The sequence below is a fragment of the Aethalodelphis obliquidens genome, unplaced genomic scaffold (assembly GCF_003676395.1).
Source record: "Aethalodelphis obliquidens isolate GAN/ISIS:26980383/991018 unplaced genomic scaffold, ASM367639v1 scaffold7, whole genome shotgun sequence".
NCBI classification, from domain to species: domain Eukaryota; kingdom Metazoa; phylum Chordata; class Mammalia; order Artiodactyla; family Delphinidae; genus Aethalodelphis; species Aethalodelphis obliquidens.
In genome coordinates, this window is record NW_020837951.1 from 33,880,681 (window position 1) to 33,899,139 (window position 18,459).

At 38.1% G+C, this 18,459-nt stretch overlaps 1 protein-coding gene and 1 pseudogene across 6 annotated transcripts in view; both read right to left on the reverse strand.

Annotated features, from left to right (window-relative positions):
* NCBP1 (nuclear cap binding protein subunit 1) overlaps positions 1-18,459 on the reverse strand; it is a 44,554-nt gene that overhangs the window by 16,719 nt on the left and 9,376 nt on the right. For 3 of the 6 annotated variants that reach the window (XM_027105409.1, XM_027105411.1, XM_027105412.1), the window contains 7 exons: positions 17,328-17,484; positions 9,518-9,625; positions 9,038-9,159; positions 8,015-8,084; positions 7,352-7,567; positions 2,175-2,272; positions 1,166-1,229 (listed from right to left, as the gene is read on the reverse strand). In XM_027105409.1, coding sequence (XP_026961210.1) covers positions 1,166-1,229; positions 2,175-2,272; positions 7,352-7,567; positions 8,015-8,084; positions 9,038-9,159; positions 9,518-9,625; positions 17,328-17,484 — 835 coding nt within the window. Of the gene's footprint in view, positions 1-1,165; positions 1,230-1,454; positions 1,477-2,174; positions 2,273-7,351; positions 7,568-8,014; positions 8,085-9,037; positions 9,160-9,517; positions 9,626-17,327; positions 17,485-18,459 lie in introns of those variants that run through there. The other 3 variants (XM_027105413.1, XM_027105410.1, XM_027105415.1) reach the window with 3 other exon arrangements.
* LOC113619921 (ras GTPase-activating protein-binding protein 1 pseudogene) lies at positions 2,751-5,319 on the reverse strand (annotated as a pseudogene).

Consider the following 18,459-nt stretch of genomic DNA (forward strand, 5'->3'; position numbering starts at 1 on the left):
GAAGTATCAGAGTTAATTCAGGGAGGTACAGTTTACTGGGGACTCACAGATCCACCAGAGTTTCATTCCTATAAGAAGTAAAAGTCCTTTGTAGACTCGGAGGATGGGAACAGAAGATATTTATTAACTCATTCTACACTGTTACTATATTCTTGGTATTCCAAGACTTTTTTGCCATGCTCTCGTTCACAAACTTGTTTCCTTCCTCCTTATATAATGTGTGGACCATCTATCTCGACTTCTAGAGCCTGGTCTGCATTCCTTCTTCTCACTCCCATCTCCCATACTTTTGTATGAATTTCTACACATTTTGCACATTTAAAAATATGACTTATGTTTTGCATTTCAACTGACATGTCACTGAGTCAAGTTCATAGCCTAACCACACTCTCAAGTTCTATAAAGAGAACAGATGCAGCATTTCTAAGGAAGTACATAGGTATAGTATGAATAAAAAGTGAATCAAATGATACATAATTATGCTCACTTTGAGTATTTTAACATAAATGAATAATGCAATTGACAGTTTGGGTCAAGTGAAAACACTGTTTTTTGGGAAATAAATCTCTACAAGGTGTTCAACTACGCTACTAGTATCATCCTTCTGTATGACTTCATATGGAATCAAAAGCATTATCTATTTTTTTCCACTTCCAAAACAACTGGCTCTTTTGATTTCTAAGAATAAATAAGGATTCCTACTTATCCCTACCCTGTGATACAGGAAATAATACACTAGTCAGGGGTATGCTAGTAATAAGAGGCCAGATAAACACAGTTAAAGATGGGTTATCTGCCTAAAGAATACAGTATTTTAAAATATTTAAGCCTCTTATACATCTGTTAAGTGGACAATGTATTGATAAGAGTTAGAGGTAACTTACATTATCCATGATAACTATTCATGAATGAAGATATACTATCAATATATAAATAAATTATAGGCAACTCAAAATTCCATTTGTACACTGGGCTTAACCTCCTCTTTTCTCTTTACTAACATGGCTAACAGAGCTCCAAAATTGAAAGCAATTTCCTCTCTTCTCTATTAATTTTCAGCACCTGCCAAGTAGCAAGAACAACAAAAAGGCCAAGGGTAGATTACACTTTACAGTCAACAGAAAGATTCTGAAACTTAAAAACAAGCTCCACTTGGAATGCATACCTCAACTATGTGGTAGTTCAAGGGGATCTTGTTCTTCCCAGGATAACTCACTAGCTGTGCAGCACTATATAAAAAGTGTAATTTAAGTTTAATGAGTATACACAGATATATGAAAAACTAAATAAGCAGTTTCAAAAACAGTGTATGTAGATATAAAGGAAATCTTTTTCTGAAATGTTCTAGATTTCAGTTACTTAACTACAGCACAGATTATTTTGTCTACCATAAGGAAACTCTTTAATGCATGCAAAACTCCTTAGAAGATCAAAAGGAGTGTAAGTGGGCTTCCCTGGTGGCGCAGTGGTTGAGAGTCCGCCTGCCGATGCAGGGGACACGGGTTCGTGCCCCCATCTGGGAAGATCCCACATGCTGAGGAGCGGCTGGGCCCGAGAGCCATGGCCGCTGAGCCTGCGCGTCTGGAGCCTGTGCTCCGCAACTGGAGAGGCCACAACAGTGAGAGGCCCTCGTACCGCAAAAAAAAAAAAAAAAGGCATATAAGTAATAATAGTAAGGAAGTATATTCAGATCTACTAAAGTAAAATGTTTTATAAGGTAGACCATTCCCAAAATACTATATTCCTTTCCATTTTAAGATCTAAACCAAAACTTTCCAAGGTTTCAGAAAATATTAAAAATAAACTTTTCCAAAGCTTGATGTCTAACTGCTAGGAAACAGCAAAACCATTAGTATTCATTTATTCCCACAACATTCATACCAAAAACAGCTTGCCATTCAAGTTAAGTTGTCCAGAGCACATGGCAAATATCCATACAAAAGAGCAGGCATCATATGCATATTACTATAAAGCACTACAGTACTATACAGCATCCAGGAAAGTACTATTTGAGGGTGAAGTGCCTCCAGAAAGCTAGAGATCGGTCTTAGCAAGACAGGGCATCAGGAAGAGAGGAAGATTTTCTTACTCTTAACGTACATTTGCTCTTACTAAATCATCAAGATTGCTACTTTTTCTCCACTCTACTAAAAGTACCATGAAAAGCATCTTACCAAGTCTTCCTTTCCTTCCAGTGGGACTTAACGATGCAGTGAAGATTCTCTTCTATCACAAATCTTTCCACTGAATGACTCCCTGGCATTACAGGACCCTGGAAAGAAAACCAAATACATATACTCCAGACCTAGACAAAATATTATTTTTCATTTATTCAACAAATATATCAGAGCTTATTATGTTCCAGACACTGTATTGGATGCTGGGGATAAAAGTTCACAAGTGTGAAAGCTCTGTATTTCAGCAAATTTGTTCACTTATGTCTACAAGAGAATTAGAATGTCAGCTATAGTGTTTTTTCTACTGCATCTGACACTGTACTATCCTTGCCCACTTCAAGTCTTAAATGAAGCAAACTAAGTAATTTTTGTATATTATTAGTCCTATACAGTTTATTTTTATTTATTTTTTTAAATAGAACAAATCTAAGTTTATTTTTTTTATTATTATTTTTCTTTAAACAATTGCCAAGACTGGAATCAAAGATAAATAGAAGGCACAACAGTTTTGCTCCGGTTTTGTGTTATTCAGATTTTTGAAAATTTTTGGGGTCTTTTTGGTTTTTTTTTTTTACAAATACAAATTAAACATGAAAAAACTCTACTTCAAAAAAAAAATCTAACAGTTCAAGAAAAGCTTATCAGTTGCATTCTAGACATTTAAAACCTATCTTACAGTTTAAATTTCAATGGTAAAAACAGGTTTTGGAACTGTTTTGCAACCACGTATCCAAAGAAAAACTCTACTAACACCTTTTATTCAGTTTTTAACCATACCAGAGAGAATCTAAATTGTCAATTTTTCCAACGGCAATTTTTCCACAGCAGAAGGTAGTCATGACTCTCAAAGAAGAGACAGTTTGGGTTCTTCCTGCCTTCAAAATGTTTATCAAATCCTGTAATTCTCACAGGCTTTTGAAAAATGTAGAAAATAAGTAAAAAATATTCCAATGAATGAAACATACCAAATGTCAGTAATAAGCAAGACAATCCTTTGGGGAAACTGTTAAAAAAAAAATCCAGTCTGTATATGCAAATAAAGCAAGGAAATGCAGTCTTTTTTTTTTTCTTCTTTAAAAATCCATTTTTCCTAAAATATCATTCCACAAAACTGGAAGTGAAGGACTAAAAGGTGGGGGGGGGGGTGAGAGGGGAAGGAGCACACACCAGTAACACAAAAAGTAGAACTGTACAAACTTAAGCAGTTTATCATAGACTAGGATCAGATTCCAAGATACCAAAGGTTGGCTGAAGAAATCACCATTCTGTGGGAGCTAGGGTTTGTACTGCTGCCTGAAGATCGGTGAAGAGCAATTCACTGCCTTGGAGCAATGCCCGTTCCCACTCCAAATCCTGGTTTCTGCACCATGCCTCCACGGGGTGGGCCTCTCACCCCACCACCCAGCCCACCTCGAGGGCCTCCAGGTCCCCGAAAGCAGTAATCTCGGTGATCCCCTTCCCGGGCAGCTTGAGTCTTCTTTTCTTCCACATTCAGATGGACCTCACCTCTGAACATGATGGGCCTGTTGTTAAGCACCTTCTGAACAGATTCAGAATCATCAAACACAATGAACCCAAAATTAGGTAATTTCCCACCACTGTTAATACGCAGCTCCACCACATTCCCATAATTTTGAAAAAAATCTTTAAGCTCTGGTTTGTCCACCTTATGAGGCAGGTTGCCGATAAAGAGTTGGTGACTGTCAGGGTGTCTCACGATTCTTCGGGGTTCAACGTCACCTTGCTCACCAGCCTCACAGACTGGTCAAGGTCCCCTCTGGGGAGGAACATTTATTCGCTGTTCTCGCACCCTTTGATCCCTCTGAGGCCTCTGCGGTGGAATGTGAGATTCAGGCTTAGACTCTGGACGAGGCTGTGAAGCTGGTACTTTAACAACATGAGGTGGTATCCCAGTAACTGGAACAGCTCCACTGGGTGGAAGGTTCTTACTGGTCACAGATGCCCAAGAAAAGGTTCTCAAGTCCTCCTGCACTGTCTGGCTATGTCTGCAGGCGCTGGAGAACTCTTCTGAGCATCCTCAGGAACAGTTTCTTCCAATACTGGCTCCGACTTTTCCTCTTGGACTTCAGACACAGGTTCTTGCTCTGGCTCTGGTTCAGGATCAGGCTCTGGTTCAGCAACAAGTTCTTCTAAATGTTCTTCTAAGTCATTGCTAACAGTTTGATCATAGAAAGTTCCAGAATCATCAGGTACCACCTCAGGTGTCTGCTGTCTTTCTTCAGGTTCCTCTACTTCTTCTTCAGATTCTTCCTGAGGCTCAGTGACAAAGCCACCAAAGACCTCATCTTGGTTATCTGAAGATATCATTATGAACATAGAACTTATTTGCAACAGAGCCCTCAGGAGCAAGGACAAAGGTCTGCATGAATCTCCTCAAAGCCTGGTGGTTATTAGAGAACAAGCCCATCACCTGGACCACCACACCATCATTCAGGGTGGCATGAGCATCGACATGACGGATCTTAGTGTGGCAATTGGTGAAATTTTGTGACATCACTTTCCTATGGATTTCTTTCTGTCCATAGACCGCATCTGCTGGCTTTCCATTTGAATCCAACCCCCATGGACATAAGAAGAGTTCTTTCCACAAAATCTGTGTAGCATGTCTGAGGCCTGGTTCAACAGTGTGTAATACTGTCTCACAAATTCCTGCCCGACCAGCAGGGGACTAGGCTTCTCCATAACCATTGCTTTGGTCAATTTAACCTCATTGGGGCATTTCGGGAGTAAAGAAGAGACACACAAGTTGCTCTGCACAGTGCCTGGCACACAGCGAGGGCTTGGAAAAAGGTTAGCTATTATCATCACTCAATATCCATGAACTCACTGTTCCCCCCTTACTCCCTGTAAAACCTAGGAGCAGCACTTCTGCTTCCCGAGTTGAGAAATTCTCAATGCACTTTCGTGTCCCCCACCCAAAGAAAAGCCTCCTCTGGTCTGGGTTAAGCTGGAGACCCCGTCAGGGGAGGAAGGACTCCGCGTGCGGGGGGGGCAGGAGGGAAAAGCTACCGAGCCGGCCGCACGGGGCCCCAGGCCCCCGAGATCACCCTGGGGCCCGGGCGGCAGCCGCGGCTCGCTCTCACCCGCCGTGGCCATTACAGTTTATTTTTTGAAACCATGGGACTGGATTACTTCCATAGAAAACGTGGAGAGAGGGAAAATTTTGTCTCGAACACTATGTAGACATAAAAAAATCATGTATGCACTGAAAGATATCCACACTACGCTGTTTTAAAAAAGGTTGAAGAACATTATCTACATGATATTGTTTAATTAAAAAAATATGCATAGCAAACAGGTTCAATGAGTTTATTTACTTATTACTTACTACTTAATGGTGACTTTTACTTTAATCTACTTTATCATTTCTAATTAAAAACAAAACAAAACATTTTTTGAAAGCCCAGAACAAAAAAACCAAATCCTCTTCAAACAGATATTTTGCATATTTATGCTCTTCTGGCAAAGGATGATGGGCACATTACAGAGGCAACACCAATTAAGTACAAATAGTACAGGAAAAGCAAATTTTGAGGTGCCATTCTAATGTTCCCCTAAATACCTAATCACAAAGATTCTAACAGTCTTACTGTAAATTAGACTTCCAATTATATATACTCTAATTAGACCATTACATAAAGTTAACTAAAAGCATTATATATGCAATATTGCAAGTGGGTAGCAAGTTGATAATTTTGTATATATAACCAATTATCCAACAACTTGTTACCCTGAGATAGAGTATACATACACTAAAATTTCCCTGGTCATAAGCAACTTTCCATAGAAGAGAGAAGACAGGGAAAGAAAACTCAAGTTTGACCTAAGGTGGTAACATTGGTTCTTATGCCAGTGGTTCTCAACTGGGGGAAATTTTGCCCCTAAGGGGACATCTGCCAATCTCTGGAGACATTTTTGGTTGTCACAACTGACATGCTACTGGCACCTAGAAGGTAGAGGCCAGGGATGCTCCTAAGCATCCTACAATTCACAGGACAGCCCCACAACAAAGGATTATCCAGCCCAAAGCATCAATTGTGCTGAGGCTGAGAAACTCTGCTCTATGCTGACTGGAATGTACTAAGCAACAGGTATCGATAGTACTTTAGCCAGGCGAGTTTCTTTTCAGAACCAGCCCAGTGATCACTGTGCTTGCTGCCTGGGTATTAAAGTTAAGACAGTCATGGGCTTCCCTGGTGGTACAGTGGTTAAGAATCCGCCTGCCAATGCAGAGGACACGGGTTCAAGCCCTGGTCCAGGAAGATCCCACATGCCGTAGAGCAACTAAGCCCGTGAACCACAACTACTGAGCCCATGTGCCACAACTACTGAAGCCCGTGTGCCCAGAGCCTGTGCTCCACAACAAGAGAAGCCACTGCAATGAGAAGCCCGCACACTGCAAGGAAGAGTAGACCCCGCTCACTGCAACTAGAGAAAGCCTGTGCGCAGCAACGAAGACCCAACGTTGCCAAAAATAAATTTTTAAAAAACCCAAAAAAAACAATCACTCAAATGCAAAGGTATAAAGTAACTAAAGCACAGTTAAAATGTAAATTTTTATATCAAATGTTAATATCAAAATTATACATTTTCTTAATTGCTAAAGTATAACAGCTATCAACAACCTGACCTCATAATAAAAAATACATATATTTAAGAACTATAAAGTCAGCTTATACTAATCATTGGGATTTTTAAATTAAAAACACTTTATTGAGCACTCATCACGTGCCACATACTGTTCTATGCACTTTATGCGTGTTAATAATTTAATCCTCATTACAACTTTATGAGATATATACTGTTATTATTCCATTAGGAAACTAAGGTAGGGAGGTAAATAACTCACTCAAGAGCACACAGCTGGGCTATGACTAAGCCAGGATTAAAATCCAAACCTACTTGGCCTCTCAAACCTACACTCTTCAATTGTACACCGTGCTGTCAATTTACACTGCCTAAATATGATTTCTTGAATAATGAGGTGATACCATTCACTGAATTAAACTGTTAACTTCGCTGCCAATGACCCTCTTAGATAATAAACAACTCAAAATTAAAATGTCCCATAGGCATAATTCAAACAAGATTAAACCACAATTACAACACAACACAGGCGCTTTGAAAGGCACTTTTGTTGGTCATGCATGTACCTCAGGATCATCCGTGTAATCAAACATTCTGAAGATGACCCTTGGCATCGGGTACACCGAATCTTCAGTGTGAGGAGGTGGTGTGAAAGGAGGCAGGTTGTGCTGCAGTGCTTCACACAGGATGCTGTCAAAGGCAAGATAAGGTCTTAGGATGTGCCGCTCCTGCCAGCGATCCTTTTTCAATTTCTGAATCTGGGCCCAGAGGCAATCTAAATACTAAAGACAGATTAATTTTTAACAATTAATAGATATTTGGAGGCTAGATGAAATAACATTTTGACTAGACAAAACCAAAAATCTACTGCCTTCTAAAATACAGGATACAAAAGCAAGCTAACTTACAATTAAATACAGTACTAAGGAATACTGCGAAGTTTCTGTTTTTGTTTTACTTATTTTATAAAGTCTGTCTGGGGCTGATACCTCTTATTTTTTCAAATTGGGCACTTAAATAAAAAATACATCAACTCTAGAATAGGGAATGTTTTGATGACATTCTAACATTTATTAAAAATCCACTATATGCCTAGGGCTATGAGGAGCTGAACTCCTGATATGAAATGTGAAAACCCAGCTGAGGTATACAAATGGGATGATTTGAATATGTCACAGAGATAAGAATCTACTCTGTGCTTGTATCACAAGAGACTGAAATCAATTTACCTCTTCTTGTGGATGCGGTTTCTCTGCAGTCCATACTTGTAACATGGGCACATGAGTCTTCTGGCGTCTTCTAAAGGTAAGAATGAAAATCTACATTTAGGTTCTTAAAACATGAAAAGATATTCAGTTGCTTTCATAATTAATAAAATGCAAATTAAGGGAGTGAAACATTTTAACCTATCAGATTGGCAGATATTAGAATCTTTGATAATGTATTGCATTGCCAAAATGTAGGCAAATACACGGTTTCAAAAACATCACTGGCAGAGGGCTAACTGATATAATCTCTTTAGACGACATATGGAAGAGTATAATCTCTTTGGAAGGCAATCTGACTAAATATCAAAATTAAAATTGTTAAAGACACTTCAACCCAGCAATGCCATTTCTAAGAATTCACATCATCCCAAAACATATTTGTACCTGCCACCCCAAAACATATTTGTACATGCACATAAAGACTTATGTACAAGGATATTCACTGAAACACTGTTTAAAATAGCCAAAGACTTGCAATAGCCTCAATGTCTACCAACAGGAGACTAGTTAAAGGAATTACAGTACATTAAAAGACTGGAATACCATACAGCTGTTAAAAGGAATGAGGTAGAGCTAAATATCTTATGCAACAAATCCAAACTATATTAAGAGGGAAAAAAAAGCAAGTGTGTATAGAAGAACAATGTGTATACTGGACTATCATTTGTATAAAAAGGGGAAATGACATTCAAATGTTAGCATATTCATACTCTTATTTTCATTCTTTTGCAAACATCTATATAGTATTAAAAAAACAGTACAACTTTTGAAAAATATAAAACATTTAAAAAATCATTTAAAGGTACCTTAGTGTAATGAGAAAGCAGATTTTTATCTTTAGACTTCCTTTAGCTTTATTGTAACTAAGTAGATATTAACAATATCCAAAGAATTACCTATTAATAGAAAATGAAACTTATAACAAAATTCTTCTGAAAAAACTTAAGGGGACACAAAATCATTACCAAGCTGCTGTGCCCTTACTTAAGATAGCTTTCAGTGTTGGCAAAGATTCGGTCCATCTCTGCATCTTTCTTTTCGTACAACTCCTTTCCAACCCAGGGCAAAGATGATAGAAATGCATACACGTACCAATCCCGGCGCACCTAAAGAATTTTTTTAAAAAGGTACATTTAAAATAGGTGCTAGTGAATTTTCATTCATATTATATTTATTCCTGAATGAAATCCTATGGACGCAATTCAGTAGGACTTAACAAAGACATCTGGCTCATTTAGAGCATTTTTAGATATATTAGCTTTAATGTTACTAGACAGAATCATTTAACTAATGTACAGATGTCACAAAGAACCCACCATTATACCAGTTGACTTAACTTTTAGACATTAAGAATTTACAATGTGATAAATCTACTGTTAATCTTCTGTTTTTACTACTAAAGGGTTACCAGTGAAAAATTCCTGGTACTATATGGACGAGATTCAGCACAAGGGGTTTTCTTACCTGAGGCACATCTTCTTCCTGAGTTACACTTACAAAATTTTCAAACATAGCAACCATTGATGGGGCAGCAATGACGTGACAATTCACAAGATCAGATAAAAAACGGACCTGGTGGGGAGAACAATTTCTATGAAATCTAAATGTCCTTTATAATAATTATAAAACAAGCAATTCTGTAATGTTTGAAACCACAGTTCTGAAAAACTACAGCCCAAGGACCAAATCTAGCCCACTGCCTGTTTTGTTTTTTGTTTGTTTGTTTTTTTTGCGGTATGCAGGCCTCTCACTGTTGTGGCCTCTCCCATTGCGGAGCACAGGCTCCAGACGTGCAGGCTCAGCGGCCATGGCTCACGGGCCCAGCCACTCCGCGGCATGTGGGATCTATCCGGACTGGGGCACAAACCCGTGGCCCCTGCATCGGCAGGCGGACTCTCAACCACTGCGCCACCAGGGAAGCCCCCACTGCCTGTTTTTTAAGCAGCCTGCAAACTAAGAATGGTTTTTAAATATTTAAATGCTTGAAAAAAACCCAAAAGAATATTTTGATTCATACAAATTATATGAAATTACATTTCATTGTCCACAAATCGACTTTTACACGGCCATGCTTATTTGTTTACATATTGTCTGTGGCTGCTTTTCTGCTATAACAGCAGAGCTGAGTAGTTGTGACAGACACTGTAGGAAGGACAGGAATCTGCCTTTATAGCTTTACATTTATACTAAACTAAGAACCTAAACTGTAATATTCTAGCTATTACAACCAATAATCTTCTTTTCTGTTTGGCTGTGAAAAAATTTTCGCTGGACCACAGAAATGGAAATTTATGAACAGATATTTATTGGGTGCCCTTTGTGTGCCACTGCTGAGCACTATTAAAGTCTCTGTCACATGGGAGCTCACAGACTAGTGGGACAAGCACAATCTCAACCCAGATGGATAAATCCTATACTAAAAGATAAATAAAGTGTTCTAGAAATAGGGACAAAGGGAGTAGGGGGAAACATCATATAGGAGGTAACAACTGGGCTAGATCATAAAGGATGAAAAAAGTAGTCCTCACATGGAGAGCAAGGAGAGGGTTCTAGGCAGAAAGGTTCAAAAACAAGGTGTGTTCAGGGACCAGCAAGTAATTCAGATAGAGCTGGAGGGTATATGGGAGGCAAAGAGAAACAGACTGGGGCAACCATGAAGGATCAGACTTAATGGAATCTGAACTTAATAGCGTGATGAGTGTCCAAACTCTTTTGATTATGTACTCAGTAGAAAAGAATTTGATCACATACCTCAACACATAAATATCTACTTATATATAAATATAAGTTGGCCCACTGTCAATCTATGTGTTATGTATTAATAAGGCTTAATTCCATTTCCAGTTAAGATAAGTAAGAGTTCTGATATTTACTTCCTGCATCATCTTGTGCACCAGGCTTTGAAGACTATCCACTGTAGAAAATGGGAAGGAACTGAGGTTTTTAACCTGTAACCAACATGAACAGAGCCTAGTTACAGAAGACCATTCTGGTGCCACTACAGAAGATAAAGTGAAAGGCAGAGAATCTGGATGCAAAAAGAGCTGTTAAGAGCTGTTAAGACATTACGAGGAAGGCATGAACTACACTAGAGGCCCTGGAGACAAGGAGAAGGGACAGACTGGAGAGAAATTTAGGAGGTAGGACAGACAGGGCTTGGAGACTGGTATGAGAGGGCAAAGGCAAGACAAAAATTAATGCTCAGGTTTCTGGACGGGCTATCCAGTAAATAGCAACCACTTGTGTGGGTTGGGCTGAGGGTACAGAAAAGGAGGTATAAAGAATGCATTAATTCAGGGACTTCCAGGCAAGATACCTTAGGGCTATCCAGGTAGTATTTGGACCAAAGGTCTGGAGCTCAGGAGAATGGCTGAAGCAGGAGATACAGATTAGAGTTGGTAGGGGGGAAGGTCATCAAAATAAAGGTAGTTTATGAAGCTATAAGAGAATGAGAATGCTTCAGCAGAGAATGTTTGGAAAAAAGTGAAGTGAGGACAGAATCCTGGGAAACACAAAAATTTAAAGGGCAAAGGAAGGTTACCCAGTAAAAGGAGACTGAGGAATAGAAGGTAGGTGGCAGCAGGAGGTCCTGAAAAGAGTGGTGCTGCAGAAACCAAGTAGTGTAAAGCATCCCATGTTACAGGGAGGTCAACTAGGATTGAGTTAACAGAAGCCACTGGACTCGGTAATGAGCTCTGTATCTTTAATAAGAATGGTTTCGGTACTTCCCTGCTGGCGCAGTGGTTAAAAATCCACCTGCCAATGCAGGAGACACGGGTTCGATCCCAGGTCCAGGAAGATCCCACGTGCCGCGAGCAACTAAGCCCGTGCACCGCAACTACTGAGCCTGCGCTCTAGAGCCTGTGAGCCACACTACTGAAGCCTGTGCACCTAGATCCCGTGGTCCGCAACAAGAGAAGCCACCGCAATAAGTCCATGCACTACAACAAAGAGTAGCCCCTGCTCACTGCAACTAGAGAGAGCCCACGTGCAGCAACGAAGACCCAACGCAGCCAAAAATAAATAAATAAAATAAATAAATTTATTTTTTAAAAAAAAGAATGGTTTCAAAAGAGCAGCTGTTGTGGTGAGTGGGGAACTGTATTTCAAGAGAAAAGATAAATTATTTGGTTGTAGCTCACCTCTCCCCTTCATCCCAACACTAAGTCATAACATACCAAAAAACAAATACAAAAAATGTTTAACAAAGATCTAGAAGAACTAAAGAACAAACAAACAGAGATGAACAATACAATAACTGAAATGAAAAATACACTATAAGGAATCAATAACAGAATAACGGAGGCAGAAGAATGAATAAGTAAGCTGGAAGATAAAACAGTGGCAATAACTGCTGAGGAGCAGAAGAAAGAAAGAAGAATGAAAAGAATTGAAGACCATCTCAGAGACCTCTGGGACAACACTAAATGCACCAACATTCAAATTATAGGGGTCTCAGAAGAAGAGAAAAAGAAAGGGTCTGAGAAAATATCTGAAGAGATTACAGGGGAAGACTTCCCTAACATGGGAAAGGAAATAGTCACCCAAGTCCAGGAAGCACAGAGAGTCCCATACAGGATAAACCCTAGGAAAAACACACCAAGACACATATTAATCACTAACAAAATTTAAATTCAAAGAAAAAGTATTAAGAGCAGCAAAGGAAAAACAAAAAATAACATACAAAGGAATCCCCATAAGGTTATCAGCTGATTTTTCAGTGGAAACTCTGCAGGCCAAAAGGGAGTAGCAGGATACACTGATGAAAGAGAAAAACCTACAACCAAGATTACTCTACCCAGCAAGGATCTCATTCACATTTGATGGAGAAGTCAAAAGCTTTTCAGACAAACAAAAGTTAAGAGAATTCAGCACCACCAAACCAGCCTTACAACAAATGCTAAAGAAACTTCTCTAAGCGGGAAACACAAGAGAAGAAAAAGACCCACAAAAACAAACCCCAAACCATTAAGAAAATGGTAATAGGAACATACATATCGACAATAAACTTGAATGCAAATGGATTAAACACCCCAACCAAAAGACACAGACTGGCTGAATGGATACAAAAACAAGACCCATATATATGCTGTCTACAAGAGACCCACTTCAGACCTAGGGACATATACAGACTGAAAGTGAAGGGATCGAAAAAGATATTCCATGCAAATGGAAATCAAAAGAAAGCTGGAATAGCAATACACATATCAGATAAGATAGACTTTAAAATAAAGACTGCTACAACAGATAAGGAGGGCCACTACATAATGGTCAAAGGATCAATCCAAGAAGATGATATAACAATTATCAATGTTTATGTACCCAACAGAGGAGCACCTCAATACATAAGGCAAATGCTAACCACCATGAAAGGAGAAATCGACAGTAACACAATAATAGTAGGGGACTTAAACACCCCACTTAGACCAATGGACAGATCATCCAAATAGAAAATAAGGAAACACAAGCTTTAAATGACACAATAGACCAGATAAATCTAATTGATATTTACAGAACATTCCACCCGAAAGTGGCAGAATACACTTTCTTCTCAAATGCACATGGAACATTCTCCAGGAAAGATCACATCTTGGTTCACAAATCAAGCCTCGGAAAACTTAAGAAAACTGAAATCCTACCAAGCATCTTTTCTGACCACAGCACTATGAGACTGGAAATCAATTACAGGAAAAAAACTGTAAAAAACACAAATACATGGAGGCTAAACAGTGGTCTACTAAATAACCAAGAGATCACTGAAGAAATCAAAGAAGAAATAAAAAAATACATAGAAACAAATGACAACGAAAACATGACAACCCAAAACCTATGGGATGCAGCAAAAGCAGTTCTAAGAGGGAAGTTTATAGCAATTCAATCTCACCTCAAGAAACAAGAAAAATATCAAATAAACATCTAACTCTACACTTAAAACAACTAGAGAAAGAAGAACAAAGAAAACCCAAAGTCAGCAGAAGGAAAGAAATCATAAAGATCAGAGCAGAAATAAATGAAATAGAAATGAAGAAAACAATACCAAAATCAATGTAACTAAAAGCTGGTTCTTTGAGAAGATAAACAAAGTTGATAAACCCTTAGCCAGACTAATCAAGAAAAAAAGGGAGAGGACGCAAATCAATAAAATTAGAAATGAAAAAGGAGAAATCACAACTGACACTGCAGACATACAAAGGATTATAAGAGACTACTACAAAAAACTATATGTCAATAAAATGGACAACCACGAAGAAATGGACAAACTCTTGGAAAGGTACAATTTTCCAAGACTGAACCAGGAAGAAGTAGAAAATATAAATAGATCTATCACAAGTAATGAAATTGAAACCATAATTAAAAATCTTCCAACAAACAAAAATCCAGAACCAGATGGCTTCACAGGCGAATTCTATCAAACATTTAGAGAAGAGCTAACACCAATCCTTCTCAAACTCTTCCAAAACATTGCAGAGGGAGAATCACTCCCAAATTCATTCTACGAAGCCACCATCACCGATACCAAAACCAGAAAAAGAGATCACAAAAAAAGAAAATTATAGACCAATTATCACTGATGAACATAGATACAAAAATCCTGAACAAAATACTAGCAAACAGAATCCAACAGCACATTAAAAGGATCACCATGATCAAGTGGGATTTATCCCAGGGATGCAAGGATTCTTCAATATACGCAAATCAATCAATGTGATACACCACATTAACAAATTAAGGAATAAAAACCATATGATCATCTCAGTAGATGCAGAAAAAGCTTTTGACAAAATTCTACACCCATTTATGATAAAAACTCTCCAGAAAATGGGCACAGAGGGAACCTACCTCAACATAAAAAAGGCCATATATGACAAACCCACAGCAAGCATCATACTCAATGGTGAAAAACTGAAAGCATTTCCACTAAGATCAGGAACAAGACAAGGATGTCCACTCTTGCCACTCTTATTCAACATAGTTTTGGAAGTCCTAGCCACAACAATCAGAGAAGAAAAAGAAATAAAAGGAATACAAATTTGAAAAGAAGAAGTAAAACTGCCACCGTTTGCTGATGACATGATACTATACATAGAAAATCCTAAAGATGCCACCAGAAAACTAATCAATGAATTTGGTAAGGTTGCAGGATACAAAATCAATGCACAGAAATCTTTGGCATTCCTATACACCAACAATGAAAAATCAAAAGATAAATTAGGGAAACACTCCCGTTTACCACTGCAACAAAAAGAACAAAATACCCAGGAATAAACCTGCCTAAGGAGGCAAAATACTTGTACTCACAAAACTATAAAACACTGACGAAAGAAATAAAAGATGACAGAAACAGATGGAGAAATATACCATGTTCTTGGTTTGGAAGAATCAATATTGTGAAAATGACTATACTACCCAAAGCAATCTACAGATTCAATGCAATCCCTATCAAACTACCAACAGTATTCTTCACAGAATTAGAACAAAAAATCTTACAATTCGTATGGAAACACAAAAGACCCAAATAGCCAAAGCAATCTTGAGAAAGAAAAATGGAGTTGCAGGAATCAGGCTCCCCGACTTCAAACCATACCACAAAGGTACAGTAATCAAGACAGTATGGTACTGGCTCAGAAACATAAATATACATCAATGGTACAGGACAGAATGCCCAGAGATAAACCCACGCACATATGGGCACCTAATTTACGACAAAGGAGGCAAGAACATACAATGGAGAAAAGACAGCCTTTTCAATAAGTGGTGCTGGGAAAACTGGACAGCTACATGTAAAAGAATGAAATTAGAACACTACCTAACACCATACACAAAAATAAACTCCAAATGGATTAAAGAGTTAAATGTTAAGACCAGACACTATAAAACTTTTAGAGGAAAACATAGGAAAAACACTCGGACATAAACCACAGCAAGATCTTTTTTGACCCACCTCCTAGAGTAACAGAAATAAAAACAAAAATAAACAAATGGGATTTAATCAACTTAAAAGTTTTTGCACAGCAAAGGAAACCATAAACAAGACAAAAAGACAACCCTCAGAATGGGAGAAAATATTTGCAAATGAAACAAAGGATTAATCTCCAAAATATACAAACAGCTCATGGAGCTCAATCAAAAAAACAAACAATCCGGTTAAAAATTGGGCAGAAGACCTAAATAGACATTTCACCAAGGAAGACATACAGATAGCCAAGAGGCAAATGAAAAGATGCTTAATATCACTAATTATTAGAGAAATGCAAATCAAAACTACAATGAGGTATCACCTCACGCCAGTCAGAATGGCCATTATCAAAAAAGCTAGAAACAATAAATGCTGGAAAAGGTATGGTGAAAAGGGAACCCTTCTACACTGTTGGTGGGAATGTAAATTGATACAACCACTATGGAAAACAGTATGGAGGTTCCTTAAAAAACTAAAAATAGATCTACCATATGACCCAGCAATCCCATTGCTCAGCATATACCCTGAGAAAACCATAATTCAGAAAGAGACATGCACCACAATGTTTACTGCAGCACTATTTACAATAGCCAGGACATGGAACCAACCTAAGTGTCCATTGACAGATTAATGGATAAAGAAGATGTGGCACATATATACAGTGGAATATTACTCAGCCATAAAAGGAAACGAAATTGAGTTATTTGTAGTGAGGTGGATGGACCCAGTCTGTCATACAGAGTGAAGTAAGTCAGAAAGAGAAAAACAAATACCGTATGCTAACGCATATATATGGAATAAAAAAAAAAAAAAAAAAAGGTAGTGATGAACCTAGTTGCAGGGCAGGAATAAAGAGGTAGACACAGAGAATGGACTTGGTGACATGGGGTGGGTGGGCGAAGTGAGAGTAGCATCGACATATATACACTACCAAATGTAAAACAGTTGGCTGGTGGGAAGCAGCAACATAGCATAGGGAGATGGGTTCGGCGCTTTGCGATGACCTAGAGGGGTGGGATACAGAGGATGGGAGGGAGGCTCAAGAGGGAGGGGATATGGGGACATGTGTATGCATATGGCTGATTCGCTTTGTTGTGCAACAGAAACTAACACGGTATTGTGAAGCAATTATACTCCAATAAAGATAAAAAAAAAAAAAGAATGGTTTCAAAAGAGCAGCTGTTGTGGTGAGTGGGGAACTGTATTTCAAGAGAAAAGATGAATTATTTGGTTGTAGCTCACCTCTCCCCTTCATCCCAACACTAAGTCATAACATACCAAAAAGCTCCCCAAAAGCCAAAAAAACAAAAAACTTACCAAATATACAGCTTCATTATAATTGTTTGCTTTCAACGATTCTTTAAGTTGACGAATCATGGCTTCTACAAATTCTCCACCGAAGTTGTAATTCCTGGCATTTAGTAGTCCAACTAATGTTGTATAAATTGTCAACTTCTCAGGTAACAGACGTGCACTGATTTGAGAACCCAGCACAATAAGAAGATCCCAAAACAACAGCATTAAGTTACTGAATTTTATACTATAAAAAATTTTAAATTGTTTTACTAACTTTAGAAATGCATGACATTTAGCTATGTTTTTAAAACAATGTCAGAAAAGGCAAAAATATTGAGAAGAGTTGCAGACATGGCTCCCTCAATTTTTTCATTTTAATTCTAATTAGTTAATCCAAGAGTTAAGAAAGTAAAACACTCTAATTGTGAAATCAAACTAAAATAGATATAACTGACACTAGACCAGTTTTTCTTCCAATGTGCTTAGTGGAATTGAATAACAGGTCTACAGAAAATGGTTTCCATGGTAAAATATCCGGCAATTGCTGAGTGAAACAAGGTTCTTTAATGCAGAATCATTAAGGGGGAGATGGAGCAATCAACATTTCTAAACTTAGCCAACCAAATGTCACGGGATCAGAATTTCACTTTGAGAAACACTATTCTAGTTGCTTAGAAAAAATTCAGAACTAAAACCAGTTCCTATCAGTTAAATTGTTGAATTTTTAACATGGTACTCTGATAGAGTAAGATATCTTTACATCCAGTTTGCTTACTCAAGTGTGTTAATTTTCATTAAAGTTATTTGAAAAGCAGAGAAGAGGATTATAGTAATAAATCTTTGAAAAAAGCAAATGTTGATCCCTAATTTAGGCAGCCTTTAGAAATCAGCTCAAAAAAGAAAAGCAAATGGGAACTCCTGATTGTTCAGATTCTCTTATACTTTTTGCATTTTCCCAACGTTCCTAGCAAAGAGTGTTAGGGACAATTTAGGTTTAAAAAATATAACTGCATTGATAGTAACCATTCCTCCTCAACCCTCCCCTGCTTCAAAGTCATGGCTTCCATCAGAGTTTAAGCATAAATCTACTCTATTCTAATAAATGCTTTCAGAACAGAAGGAATCTACGGATAACTATAGCCAAATAACTTTT